Consider the following 15,397-nt stretch of genomic DNA (forward strand, 5'->3'; position numbering starts at 1 on the left):
GTACTCGCCTGGGTTCTTGATCATATTTGTTGACATATACTCTTGTGTCGTTAATCTAATAATATATAGCTCCTCTTTGCTCACTGCCCTAATATCTGCATCTCTCCAACCAATCGAGCTGTATGCTTTACAGATGTACAGGTCGTGATGAACTCTGACCATAGCATGAACTGTGTGGGAAGCACACTTGCACCTTAGCACGCTCAAGTGTCACAAACTTCCAGCCCCTATTATGAGTTTAACAAACACTAAACGTTATGATTTAATAAATTAGTCGTATAGCTGACATAGTAGATGGCCTGCTTTTCCGAAGGGGCGTGTTCTTACTATCTCGACTGAAAGCTCCGCTCCGTTGTGCCTGTGTATCTGGCGAGCTTCTAACTATCTACCCAGGCAGCGAGCGACGGTTGTAGTAGTCGAAGCTGAAAATAGCCAGCTAGCTTTGCTGCTCCCGTCTAATCCAACTCAAGAGTCGATCAGAAGTTAAAATGCTGGAAATGAATCCAAATTCATGAGTGCGCAGAAGACATCTGCAGGAGGAAATTATGGAAGACTGAGAGACGGGGGACATTTTATCGGTGAATTTTTACCGGCTTTTCGGCCAAGCCCCCAGCTTAAACAGCCTTCGCAAAAAGCTTCTGCTTCTCTGCGGAAGTTGTGGTCGGAAAATACGGTAATTTGTCTTTTTTTATGGTGTATTTTGTGTGTGTTTCCAATTCAACTTGTGAAGTCAATGTCAACGGTCGCTTAGGTGAGCCGGCTGGTTGGTTACCGCACGCGGGGTTACTGTGCTGATTACCCGGGCTAGAACGGCTAACTAGCCCGCCAGCTTTAGCCACCTCGGCGTTTCGGTCGTCTCGGAGTTAATCATAAAGCATATTCGTATATACGCTGTCTCAGAGGAACAGTTTTATGATTTGAAGTGGTAACGATGTTGTCATTGTTTATTTTTGTGTAAGGGGTTCTCGTGAAACTTAGCTGAATCTGAAGTTCTGTTTGGACTGTAAATATGGCTGACGTTTCGTTCTAGAATCGAGAACGCTCAACCTAACTCTTAGCTTGTGTTATACTTTTTCTCGCCGCTGATTGGCTAGATGGAGAGGGTGGACGGCTGTGATTGGTTGTCTAAGTATGTAGGGTTGATAAACTTCGCAGCCTCTGGTGGTCGTCTCACTTCAGTGACAAATTCCCCAAAACTCCACTTTAAGTTTTGTAATATTCCCCTTAAAGTGTTTGAGGCAGCTGTTATACGGGTGTATAACGGCGACGTGACCCTGTATTGCAATTTTAAAGCGGTTTTAGCGTTTATAGAAAGAGTGCGAACTGCTAGAGGCCTTGAGATCAAAAGTCCCGCCCATTGGACAGCAAAAATAAAAACACACTAAATTGGCGACCAGCCTGAACTTAATCCTTCCAATGAGTTTGTGTAATCGAATGTCGTATGCTGAATTTAACTAGCAATATATATATTTGCATACCTATATATTGATTTCATTTAGAAATATATTGATTTATAGGTTTGAATAACACATGATAGTTGACAGAACTTTGTATAAAAGTTCTGTACATGTTGTATATAAATTGCTGTTTTAAAGAATTGAAATGTTTTTTTTGCTCTGCTGAATACTGGGTCACAATGAGTTTTTCGTTTAATTATGTAGTATTGTTACTTGCTGTATGTAACAAAATTATTAGGCTACATAATGTAATGCATAATGCAAAAATGCATATTAGCATAATACAATTAGAAATGTTCTCTCACAATATATAATAAAACAAATGTGTACAAAACCTGCTTGTACAGAATGTTGATGTTTTTAAATTGTGCAATTAATGAAATAAGATGTAAAAAATAAAAAGATTTTATGATAAAAACACAAAAAGGGTCTGCTCATATATCAATATTATATTTAACAATTACAGTTTTGTTTGAAGTCATGTAAAAAATGAGAAATCATTAGCATGTCATGCGGGTTGTGACCACTTCCAGGAAATGAGAGCATGCAGTATTTACAGACTCACAACTCATTTGCCCAAGGGTGAATGTTTTTTTTACTGTTGACTCTTTGGCATGGCAAGACATGGAGTGAAAATTGCACATTGGTATTGTCATGCTTTGTAAATAAGAAATCTTATGTTTGTTGTTTTTCTTTTTTTTATATATACAGGTCAAGGTACAAGGGGCTGTGTGGTGTGAGTGCCCATGAGAAAACCACGACGGAGGGGAGGCCTGTCCGGGGGCCAAAGCGATGCCGCGGACACGGGTACATCAGGCATGGGGGCATCACAGCCACGCTCACCCTCTCCCAACCGGCTGAAAGTTTCACCCACCAGAGAAACCCTAACGTACGCCCAGGCACAAAAAATTGTGGAAGTGGACCTTGATGGAAGACTGCATCGGATCAGCATCTTTGACCCCTTGATTGTGATCACTGAAGATGAGATGACTGCTCAGGACATTGCGGAGTGTAACAGCAACAAAGAAAACAGTGAGCAGACATCAGTGACAGCCATTGTCAGCTCGCCGCGCCGATCGGCTGCCCACAGGGGTAAAAAGAAGGATGTGAAGCAGTTATCGTCGTCTTCATCGCAAAACCACTGCTCCAACTCTCACGGACAATCTCAGACGCAGTCAAATGTGAACAGCCACCAAAGTGCTTTACCCAAGCCTACTTTCAGAGAACAGGAGTCTTATGAACCGGTGGAGGCGCCTCCTCGCCCTTCGGCATATTACCGCTACATTGAGAAGTCCAGTGAAGAGCCGGACATGGATGCGGAGTATGACATGGACGAGGAAGACGTGGCCTGGCTGGAGCTGGTGAATGATAGACGGGCATCAGAAGCCCAGCCACAAGTATCACCCGACACTTTCGAACTCTTGATAGACCGTCTGGAAAAAGAGTCGTTCTTGGAGTCACGAAGCCAAGCGCCCTCGCAGAGCGTCATTGACGAAGACGCCTTCTGTTGCGTCTGTCTCGACGACGAGTGTCTCAACAGTAACGTCATCCTGTTCTGTGACATCTGCAACCTGGCTGTGCACCAGGAGTGTTACGGAGTTCCCTACATCCCAGAGGGCCAATGGCTCTGCCGCTGTTGCTTGCAGTCGCCCTCTCGGCCCGTGGACTGCGTGCTTTGCCCGAACCGGGGCGGAGCTTTTAAACAGACCAGTGACGGACGATGGGCACACGTGGTCTGCGCTATTTGGATCCCAGAGGTGTGTTTTGCCAACACGGTCTTCCTTGAGCCCATTGAGGGCGTGGACAACATTCCACCGGCTAGGTGGAAGCTAACGTGCTACCTGTGCAAGCAGAAAGGTTGTGGAGCATCCATCCAGTGCCACAAGGCCAACTGCTACACGGCCTTCCATGTGACCTGTGCGCAGAGGGCGGGACTCTTTATGAAAATAGAGCCAATCCGAGAGACTACTGTGAATGGGACTACGTTTTCGGTGAAAAAGACTGCGTTTTGTGAGGCGCACTCACCGGCCGCGAAGGACGGGTCGGATGATGAGGAAACCGGGGGGAGGGTTTTGGGGTGTAGGGCTAATAGGGGTCGCAGTGCCTATACGCAGACGCCACAGCTGAAGAAGCAGCGACGAAGCAATAAACTGGATTCTAAGCAAAAGAAAGGAAAGAAGGAAGACGTGTCCAAAAAAGTCGCAACACCATTGGTCACTGTCCCAGAAATACCGACTCACAGGTGTGTGTGTGTGTGTGTGTGTATATAATTTTATTTAGCAGACATACAATACATACATAAATATATTTTTTATTTAGCTGACATTAAAAAAATATTATAAGTATGCATATTTTAAAAAACATTTTAAAAATAAGCTTTACATTTTTAACACTTGTTGTTGTTTTTTACAGATTGAACAAAATTTCTAAAGATGTCATCATACAGAGGAAGAATCAGTTCATGCAGAGACTTCACAATTATTGGTTACTTAAGCGTCAGTCCCGCAACGGAGTGCCTCTCATTCGTCGTTTACATTCGCATCTGCAGGGCCAGAGGACTGCAGAACAGGTCAGTGTTTAAGCACATTTATATTTTTATATTTATATTTGTGTATTTTTATTCTGATAAAAATCTTGATTTTTAAAATGCAATAGTTTCTTTCTTTCTTTATAATAAAGCTCCATTATTACTTATATTAACTCTATTATTAATACCTCTGATTAATTGTGCAGCCCTAGTTGTATCCATAAGCCACACCTCTTAAACACTCTTTTTGCTTATCTTTGGATCTTATAAACTGCGTATAGGCGGAGCCAGATGAAAAGCTGAATGCTGTGAGAGAAGAGCTGAAATACTGGCAGAAGCTTCGTCATGATTTGGAGAGAGCGCGACTTCTGATTGAGCTCATCCGCAAGAGAGAGAAACTAAAGAGAGAGCAGGTAACATACTATCATTTTCTGTATGATTATTAGATCGTATTCTTGCATTACAGAGTCTGTTTATCTTGAATAAATCATGACAACCAGATATGTAAACTGTTAATTTGAACTCACTTAATTTGAACCTGAGTCATGTTTTTATGGCCTGTGTGTAGTTATTTCTGCACTCATATTTACATTTTCCAGAACTGAAAATGCATTGCTGAAATAGCAGCGCTGAGTCTATTTTTGCCCCATGAGGCAAGCCGAATTGATTGAAAACACACCATTCAACTCTCAGTGAATGATCATTTGCAAAATAGGCTTTTATGAAGCAACATAAAACGCTGAAGTCAATTATTGAATGAAAAAAGCTTCAAAGTGTTTCGCTTTGTGCATGTGGCACAAACACTTTCTCTTCAGTAAATCTTACAGAATCCAGACGATTAAAGCAGTAAAAGGGTTACGGGTTAGTTCACCCAAAAATGAAAATGATCCCAACATTTACTCACCCTCAAGCCATCCTTTAATATCGACAATTTGTTTAATGTAAATTACTAAATTTCATGAAAATTAGAATTCATGAGGTTCAATCTTGTACTCACTCCCAATTACCATTTCAGAAGATATAGCTGTTATCAAAGAGAATACTCAATGTGGCAACACAGAATGTTTTGTGAAACCATCACCATTACGCTGCAGTGATAATGCAAAACGTCCCTAAGACTCAGGCTGTTGATTTAGCTTTGACTTGGCGCCTTTTTCAGTCCAGCAAAACCACATGTGACATCTTGTACAATAGATGAAAGTGATTAAGACATTTTTAAAGTGAATACATTTCAGCCACATCCTTTGCATTAATTGTTGGTTGGAAACGGAAATAATCTACAAGCATTATTACAACTGAACACACATTGACAACTCCATGATTTGCTACTATAATATTATTATAATTTAGGGGAAGGGGGATGTACACTTTGGAAAGAACATTTTATTGGACAGACATGAAGTAATCTGACCTGTTACTGATTGTCTCTCTGACATGTTTCTATGTCACCTTGTCCTTGGCCATATAAAAATTAGCCAGGTGTCTCACTATAAGCATGTGTTGCTTCTGTAGGTGAAGATTCATCAGGCTGTGACTGAGCATCAGTTAACTCCGGTTCTGGTACTGCTGCGGTCCACTTTAGACCAGCTTCAGGAGAAAGATAATGCAAACATATTTGCACAGCCTGTCAACTTGAAAGAGGTCTGTCTATATTTATATACATTTATACACACTACCATTGATGTTTGGGGGTTTTAATACAGCTTTCCTGTAGCTCAGTGGTAAGAGCATTGCGTTAACAACGCAAGGTTGTGGGTTCGATCCCAGGGGATTGCACATACCTATGTATAAATGTGTAGGATAATGCAATGTAAGTCGCTTTGGATAAAAGTTTGGTAAATGTTTAATGAGTGCTCACAGTTTACAGTATAAACTGTAATATTGTAAAATATTATTACAATTTTAAAAAGTTTTTTCTGTTTTAGTATATTTTAAAATTTGATTGATCCCTGTGATGCAAAGCTGATTTTTCAGCATTATTACTCCAGTCTTCAGTATCACATGATCCTTCAGAAATCATTCTAATATGCTGATTTGCTGCTCAATATACATTTCTTAGTATTAACAATGTTGACATCCATTGTGCTGCTGAATTTTATATTTGGAATCTGAGATAAAAAAAAAACTGGATTCTTTGAAGAATAGAAAGTATAAAAGAATAGCATTTATTTGAAATGGAAATGTTTTATTTCATAAATGTTGTTCTGAATTAAATTGATGTAATATAACAATTTTTAAAATAACAATCTACTCTTATATTAAAATCCTAACATCTTAATTTTCTTCTCTCATACCTATTTATGTTAACGAAAGCTTCAAGCCTTAAACAGAAACTGTGCTCTTGGCTTCTCAGGTCCCAGATTACCTGGAGTTTATCGCGCACCCCATGGACTTCTCCACAATAAAATCCAAATTGGAAGCTCACAAATATCGCTCTGTCACTGACCTGGAGGCTGATTTTAACCTCATGATCTCCAACTGCCTGCTTTACAATGCTAAAGAGACTGTGTTTTACCAAGCTGCAATACGTCTGAGGGACCTAGGGGGCGCTATCCTGAGGCACGCTCAGAGACAAGCCCAGAGCACAGGCTTCGACCTGGACTCGGGCATGCACCTGGCAGAATCGCCACACAAAAATGACTACTACCGCTGCACTTTGGAAGATGGTGAGTAGTTCACAAGAAATCATATAAATAAAGTTACTTGATGGCAGTGGTAAATTGCATACATTTGGGTGTGATTTCTTGAAGCAACACCTTAGTTGCTGCATAGCAACGACATGGCACTTTTTCTTCTAGTTTTGTCCCAAAAAAATTCTGTAAATAATTTTTTCATAGTGACATTATTTAGCTTCTACCTTTAAAGCAAATAGCAAGAAGTTTACCTTTTGTTACTAATGGTTTTGTTTTGTTTGTGTATGTGTGTGTAGTCGACACGCTGCTAGACCCTGATAATCGATTGCACATGACGACGGAAAATCAGTTGAGGGAGCTGCTAGATAAATTAGACGTGGTGACGTCCATGCGCTCGAGCGGCGCACGCACACGCCGTATCCGCCTGCTGCGGCGAGAAATCAACAACGTCCGCTATAGGCGGAACTCGCACATGCTCAATGGAGACCTCAAAGAGGAAGACGACGAGGAGGAGGATGAAGACAAAGAGATGGATGGTGAACATAACCTGTCTTCGTCGTCGTCAGATAAAGGTGAAACTTGACTAGGTTTGGGAATTGAGAAATGGGTATTCAGAATTCATTTTCTTTCCGGTTATGATTCCATTATTCTGGTTCTGTTTTTTTTTTCTCCGTAACATTCAGTTTATAAAGTTCATAAAGAAACGTAAAGTTCACCCTATTTTCTAAATGCACGTTATTGATCTTATTGTAAATAATTCATCCATGCACATTTCATTTAAACAAAATTGTCCTTGTAATTTTTAATAGAAATGGCATAATATGCCGGTGAATTGACAGACTACTCTTTGGTGAAGTTTGTTCAATCATGTGGTCTGCTTAAACCCCGCCCCTTTCTTTCAATCGACTGAAAATAATAATAATGATTATTAATACAAAATATGTTAAGCAAAATAAGAAATATTACTATTGTACGAGTATTTAGGAAAAATGTTTTACAGTCCAGCTGTAAAATTGCAATAGTTATGTCTTAATTTCTTCATTTTCAAACGTTTAACCATTGATCTTTTTTCCCCCCCACAATGCCAGTCTAATTCCAGATTTTCTTGACGTCTGGCTGTCCCTCTTTTTATATAGATGACTGTAAATCAACCCCGCCACCCATGCTGGAGCCCACAGGCCTGGCTTTGTCCCCTCCACCAGGAGACACCCCACGAGAACCACCAACTCTCCGACCCATGACATCTGACCCTAGGACCTTCCCATGCCAACCCAAGCGCCTCAAACTCAACAGCGAGAGCCAAGAGGCCGATTCAGATGCTGCACCTGTGAACAGCTGCACCAAACCCGAGGTCTGCCCGCCTGAGCACAAACTGATCAATGGCCTGTCCTCCACCGAGTCACTGGCCCGGCCCACTATGGGCGGGGTCGGGCGGCGAACGTCCGTCCTCTTCAAAAAAGCAAAGAATGGAGCAAAGCTCCAGCGTGAGAGAGACAATCAGATGCAGAATGGAAACAGGGAGGAGGTCGCCAGCACTGACCTAGACCCTGCACGCACACTAAATTGCACCACCACCATCAAGACTGAAACTTCAGCCCAGCCAAAACCTCCAACACCTCCGCCCATATCAACCCTCCCCAAACAGAGAGCAAGAAGTCGCAGCTGTAGTCCAGAGCGTGAGATAACGCCGCCTCGACTCACTCTAGAACCTGGTAAAGAAAACAACTGCTCTTTACAACTGATCTTATGACGTTTACTTGCATGGCTGTACGATTTGGGGGAAAACGTTATTGGTATTTTTCTGATAAAAATTGCTTCTGTGATTTAAAATGCAATGGCAAAAAAATTTTAAGGTCTTTGTGTGTTCCGTGTACAATATTAATATTGTATGAGCAGTACATTGTATGAATTCTTAAAACTCAGTCTCAATTATTTTTTCAAATGTTTAACCATCAAGCTTTCAAATGTGCAGCTTTATTTACTTGTGCCAGTTACAGTGGGGGATAGAAGTTATTTTACATGGTTATCTTAGTGGATGTTTTTATCTTATTGTCTTTGTTTTTTTTCCTTGAAGTTCACTTAGTCAAGGTTTCTTGCACCTTTATTTCTGTTATATATAAATGACCTTCCACAATATGTAAATATGCTCATGCTTGCAACACCATAACCATGACAAACTCATTTTGTATCTCAGTTTCCATAAATGGGTGAAGGCCTGGAGGGAGATGTGTGGGATTATTTGTATTATTATTATTTTAGAAAGCATGGAAAATCCTGGTTTTCATGACAACTGAAATTGTGGCATGGGTAATTAATTTTTATTAATGTAACCTTTCCTAAAACCCTTTTCTCCATATTTTATTTTAGCTCTAACAAATGGATTCAGAAAGCACAAAGATGGCGGCTCTGACTCAGAATGCAGCTCCTCTCCAACTATCAGAGAACTGTAAGAGAAAAAAAAGGACTAAAATCATATAGCTCAGTTAACTCCTTTGTGCAGTTATCTCACATTTTTTTCTGTTGGTTTTAGTGTCTCACCCCCTAAAAAGAGCAGAGGGAAACCTGCTTTGTCCAAAGTACCATTCTTAGAAACTGTTAACGGAGACTCTGACTACACTGGGACTGGTAAGAAATGAATCCCAATTAAATGTCAATATATTTGTTTTTGAGTGCACAAGTGGATATTACATTCCATTTTCTTTGTAGATGTGCTGTCGAACGGGGACACGGCTGAACCTGAACCTCTGGATTTGGTGTGGGCCAAAAGCAGAGGATATCCATCCTATCCTGCTCTGGTGAGAGAGGGCGCTCTACACTCACATTACATTCATACTGCATGTTGGTCCATTATTTGGAGTCATGCATATCTGTCAATATCTTTTAAAGGGGACCTATTATGCTAAATTAATTTTCATACTGTTTTTGAACATAATTATGTGTAACCTAATAACCTTTCATGATTACAAAGAACTGCAATGTAACGTAAGCGTGACCGCAATAGAGATGATTGGCAAAAGCTAACAAAACTTCTGTTTGGTTTTGATTGAGTGTCCTATTTGGCAATAGTGTCCGCCCCCTTTTTCAGCGGCGCTGGTTCCTGAAGTATTTTTTCCATTAATTTTTCCCATAGGGATTTAAAAAAAATGTATTTGTTAAAGTGTTATAAGCCATGAACCAAGACAATCAGCTACAAGGTGAATCACAACACTACAAACTTTGATTTGAAGCAAAAAAGTATTTGAAAAGTACAAGGCTGTGTCCTTAACGGCTTTAGTGAGGGAAAGAACTACAATCCCATGTAGCATTGCAAACAGCATAATCAAATTAAAAATGGAGAAACATGAAACTACTCTTGTACAAATTTAGATCATATATAAAACCTGATATATATATACTTAAGTTTCTTCAACAGAAGCAAATACCGTCGATTCAGCAGAAGCAAATTCCGTCGATTAACAACCTCCTAGGTCACAGTAGGTCTGTCTTTAAAGGTTTATAAGTTATTGTTCAAAATCAATTTCCCTATGGACAAAATGAATGGAGTTTTTACTTCTTGAACCCACTGTTGCACTCTATTCTGGATTGGGGGATGGGGAGCAGCAGCTCTTTTGCATTTAAAGATACATGCACGAAAACATGTTTTTGCTTCCACTCAAAAAATGGGCATTTACAACATGGTATAATAAATGATCTGTGGGGTAAAGATTTATGATTTTGAGCAGAAACTTCAGACACATTTTGGGGACACCAGAGACTTATATTACATCTTGTAAAAAGGGGAATAATAGGTCACTTTAAAAAATGAGAGCATGTTATTAAAGTCAATTTTTGGCTTGGGAGAATTTTATCAGTCTTTCACCATAATGATGAGATGAGCCTGACATAAAGGACCCTGTTTAGGTCATTAATACACATTCCCAGTTTCATTATAAATAATTTATAAAAAATGATTTTATAAATAATTCCTGAACATTTTTGCCTGCCGAACCTGTTTGACCTAAAACACCCCTGATAATTTTATATTTCAGTAATTTAATAATGCTATCATCATTTAACAACACATTTACATGTTCACGGTTCTCTGTTCAGCGATCACATGACAATGCTGGTAAACAAATAAAAAAACAAGTGTTCTATTTTGATTGCATTTATTTATTATATTTTGATGTTTTTATTTTATTAAAGTTATTTTGATTTTACATTATTATTGAACTAATTAGCTTTTTTTAACAACTCACAAACCTCTTGCAGTTCTGTAGATGAACAAATAATAATAAAAAAATTCTAAAGTGTTCTATTTTGATTGCTTTAATTATTTATTATACATTTATTGTTTTTATTTTATTAGTTTTTTTACATGATAACATTACTAATCCCTATTTTCAACTTTTTGATCTGTTGTTTGAAAAAGCGCCTTTTTTTTTTAGCAAAATGTGAAGTGTTTAACGCATTGTTATAGCAAACCACTGACATTTAAAGGTTAAATGAGTGGTTGAAATTGCTCTTATGTCGTAGATCATAGATCCAGACATGCCTCAGGAGGGTCTGCTGCATAACGGCGTGCCCATCCCTGTGCCTCCGCTCGACGTACTGCGCCTGGGGGACCAGAGACAGGAGGACGCCGGCGAGAAACTCTTCCTGGTTCTCTTCTTCGACAACAAACGCACCTGGTGAGCACAGCACTGGAGATTTACTTAGTTTTCCTTTAGCTTTATCCACCAGACTTTGCTTTTCCAAATATCCATTGTAAGATTTGAGGATTTTAGAAAGAACTGTCAGGGAGTTATCTCTTCTTATGTCTGTGTCTGCAGGCAGTGGCTGCCACGAGATAAGGTGATCCCTCTCGGCGTTGACGACACGGCTGATAAACTGCGCATGATGGAGGGAAAGAAGACCAGTATCCGGAAGTCTGTGCAGGTGGCCTACGACCGAGCTATGATGCACCTGAGCCGAGTTCGAGGAGATCATGGTTTTGTCGGCTCCAACTTCATGTAGAACAGAAACGCCAACCACATCTGTCCTCACGTACCACTCACATGGGCGTTCTAAGGCAGGTTCAGAGCCATTTGGCTAGTGCAACAGGTACTAGACTCCTGATCAGTCAGTTTAGTTTAGTTTATCCATGTGTTCCGGACACAACCCTCCGCAATGGTTTAGTAGTGGAGTCATTTCAGATTCTGTCCAGTTGTTTTTATTTCTCCAGGTTTAGGATGTTTCCTAAGACAGGGGTCACGAAAGGGCGACGGTTTCTATTGATGATTGGTGTTTTTATGAGGTGTCACTTTATGGTGATGACGAGTCTAAAGCACCCAGACCCATAGTTTTAGCATTTGGGTACATTCAGAGCAATTCATTTCTGAATAATTTAATATTTTAAATGATTCAATCAATGAACTTAAAGAATATAAACATTTGAATGAATCACTGCCATTTTCTTAAGATTGCTTTTTACTTTTTAAAGTTTTACAAACCACTTCTTGTATATTGTAAAGACACTTGTGTATATAAGTATGTTTTTTTATCATATAGTATCTAATTTAATGTTTTTTTTCTTTTTTCTCTTGTTTATTGTGAAATAAATTGCCTGGAGGAATGAAGAAATGAAGGTTGTGTATATACGTGTAAAAAGATTTTCAGATGAACCGACTTTCTACATAGTGTATCCTGCTTGTCTTTGATATCGGATAGTGTGAGTGTGTTCATATATATGTACATTACCGGCATACAATCATGTATGTATGTGTATATGTACCAACTCACAGTTGTCTATGGTTAAATATATATTCTCATTTTTTGATACAAAAAAGTAATTTATTTATGGAACGTAAAGAGATAAAGGAATTAAATTATATTGGTTCAAGATGGAAATCAGATCTCTTATTTAAGATAATAAACTATTGCATAGGCTTTTAAGATCTTACTTCACATGTGCTTTAAGATTCTGGTTTAGTTCTTTTTAAGATTTAAAAGTGAAATGCTCGAAGGTTAATGATTATATATTGTACACTTGCTGTTAGACAGTAAATGTCCCTTTTCACCATCAAGCACAGAAACTTGTATTTATTGTAGAAAGTTGTGTAGCTTTTGTTCACTGTTTATAAGATGGAACCTCTAAGAAATTTTAAGCTTGTATAAACTGCAGATTTTACCTACCCACCAAATAACCTGTCTCAAACAGTATTTTCTCTTGTGGGAAAATAAATGTTCTATTGGAAGTCTACTATGCCTGTTGCCATTGTAATTTGATTTTAACATGATTTTAAGACCATAATGATTGTATTTAGGTCAACAAAATAAATGTTTTGCTTTACATATTTGAGTATATAACAAGCAGCTTTATATAGTATATGTATCAATGTATATTTAATGTAAATATTCGGATATATTCCTTGTTACATATGTACATACGAAAATACTATACGCCTATAAGTGCTAGCTATATATATATATACTTTTTATTTTATTTTAAATACCACATAAAATATCCCTACTACCGGACATACCAGTATATCACGTGTCATATAGAAGAGCGCCCCACGATTGTTTAACTGATTATAAAAATAGCCAATCAGAAAGTGCTCTCTGTCTGTCAATCATATTGTGCGCACAGATTTGTTGGCATCGGGTTGGCTACATGCTATTTTCAACTCTTGTGTGTCCTTATGGACAAAATACAAGTATGTATTTTTATTGGAATATTACTATTTCAACCCCATTTCCTTTAATAAAGCTACCGGTATTTTACACTATAGTAGGTATACAAAATAGTTACTTACACCCATTAAAACTGCAATAAAAAAAAAAAATGTCTAAAATTATACAGTCTTTGTTATAGGCTTTCATTCTGTTGGCAAGGCTTAAATTTTATTTATTTGTAAAAAAAAAAAATACCAGACCGTGCTATTTTCTCAGGTTTGGCCTATAAAGCAAATACTTGTTTTCCTGTTTTCTGCTTCAGCATATTATTGGATAAATTATGCAGCTGTAATTGTGTGTGTGTGTGTGTGTGTGTGTGTGTGTGTGTGTGTGTGTGTGTGTGTGTGTGTGTGTGTGTGTGTGTGTGTGTGTGTGTGTGTGTGTGTGTGTGTGTGTGTGTTGGTATGGATGTCAGAGTTTGGTTTGTATGTGTGTGAAAATCACAAATCCAACCACTGTCTTACCAGTGGAGCCTTGGTGGCATTTAATGGGGACAAATTGGTACTGCGCCCAAACAACATCTTACTGAAAGCAATTTTTTTGAGATATCAACCTCAGATTTGGAACAAAACTCGTTTAGATTTATGGCTTTGATTTTGTAGCAGTTTTTGAGTTCAACATGTTTTTATTAAATATGTTTTATATAAAATAATGTTCATAAGTAATTTTCATAAACTTAAACCTCTAACTTTTTTGCTTCACTTTTTTAACTTTTGTTTATTACTTCAACAAAAATCGGCAAAAGGTCTTTTAAAAAAAAATTGACCAAACTTAAGTCTGTGCTCCAAAGCTTCAACTAGAACAGTTTTTTGACATGGCCATTTTTGTCCTCTCCGGACCTCAGAGTAACTTTTTTAAATTGATGCACAAGGGTTAATATACGATATGGCGATGTAGCTGTTTTGGAGGAGAAAAACAACAGTCACAGCAGCAATATTCCTTCACCCATCCGCTGAACTTAATGTTAATGACGCCCAACTCGGAAACTCGGGTCTCAAAATTACGAGTTTCCCAGTAGAAAATACAACTTTAGCAGGCGTTGATGTCCAATGTCCGATTAGGAAACTCGTATTTCCTATATAACAAGTACAACAAGCCTTTATACAGACGTGTAGCGATGTACTTTTATGATTATTCTCCTTGTTTGGTATCATGTTAAGGTGAAGCAGAAGGGCAAAATGGCGGAAAACCACATAAAATGTCTCCACTACCTTCCATGTATCAAAGCGTAGAAAAGCGCTCGCGCTTGTTTAAAAATAGCCAATCAGAAACGCTCTCACTCTTTCTGTCAACCATCTTGTGTGCGCGCGGATTTGTCGGCATCGGGTTGGCTGATATCTTTGAACAGCTCACGTCACAGTCAGAAAGTACACACGCTATTTTGAAATTTCCTCGTCGCTCGTCGAGTTCAAGTGCTTTGTCGGAAAGAATAGGAATCGTGGAGGACACCAGGTTATTCTTGCATATTTCTTGTTGAAATCTTATGAAAGCCAAAATGTATTGGATTATGTAATTTTGAATTAAATGTAGCGCCCCATTCGTCCGTTGACAACCATATAAACACCACCGTGCAATTTAGGTAACGTTAGTCAGCTTGCTGAGGATTCTGAAACTTCGGTCAAATACATTCCATTGTGTATAAAACATATGCTCCAAATGGCTATTAATTTAAATATGCTCTAACGTTACTTTTTCAACTCGGAAACTCGGGTAACAAAATGATCTCCGAGTTTACTAGTTACATGAGTGGGCCTGTTTCCGACTAGGAAACTCGTATTTACGATAATTACTATAACACGTGAAGGCAGCAAAAGGTCCAAAATCATATGCCGCTCTAATATTTTTGTCTTTATTTTCAACAGCAATATTGACACATTTTATATTTTCAAGATGACGTAAGGTGATAAATGTGTAATTATTTGAAAATGATTTAAGCTGCTCAAACTTGCATCTTGTGTGAGGTCACGAGGTAGATGTTTAATTAAGGAACATTAGAAACGTTGACCAGTAATCGAAATTAGGCTATATTTTATTCCAAAGTTTTGTTGGTGCCTCAAGATTTGCTGAAATGTTGTGATCTCTCT

The 15,397-nt window shown here is 38.6% G+C and overlaps 1 protein-coding gene across 1 annotated transcript; it reads left to right on the plus strand.

Annotated features, from left to right (window-relative positions):
* The first annotated feature begins 70 nt into the window (after window positions 1-70).
* Window positions 71-12,929, plus strand: brpf3b (bromodomain and PHD finger containing, 3b). The gene is made up of 13 exons (XM_082189130.1): window positions 71-673; window positions 2,169-3,699; window positions 3,870-4,026; window positions 4,266-4,397; window positions 5,497-5,625; window positions 6,338-6,650; window positions 6,914-7,189; window positions 7,754-8,329; window positions 8,985-9,063; window positions 9,148-9,242; window positions 9,324-9,412; window positions 11,133-11,287; window positions 11,429-12,929. Exons 2-13 carry the CDS (start codon window positions 2,204-2,206, stop codon window positions 11,610-11,612), a joined length of 3,681 nt encoding a protein of 1,226 aa, XP_082045256.1. The 5' UTR covers window positions 71-673; window positions 2,169-2,203; the 3' UTR covers window positions 11,613-12,929.
* Window positions 12,930-15,397: the final 2,468 nt, after the last annotated feature.

This window comes from Leuciscus leuciscus (genome assembly GCF_965113295.1).
Source record: "Leuciscus leuciscus genome assembly, chromosome: 13".
Lineage (NCBI taxonomy): Eukaryota > Metazoa > Chordata > Actinopteri > Cypriniformes > Leuciscidae > Leuciscus > Leuciscus leuciscus.

Coding starts and splice junctions, on each gene's coding strand:
- brpf3b (XM_082189130.1), top strand. CDS start 2,204: ATGAGAAAACCACGACGGAGGGGAGGCCTGTCCGGGGGCCAAAGCGAT. Junction 9,243..9,323: donor CTCTGACTACACTGGGACTG/GTAAGAAATGAA, acceptor TTTTCTTTGTAG/ATGTGCTGTCGAACGGGGAC. Junction 9,413..11,132: donor ATCCATCCTATCCTGCTCTG/GTGAGAGAGGGC, acceptor CTTATGTCGTAG/ATCATAGATCCAGACATGCC.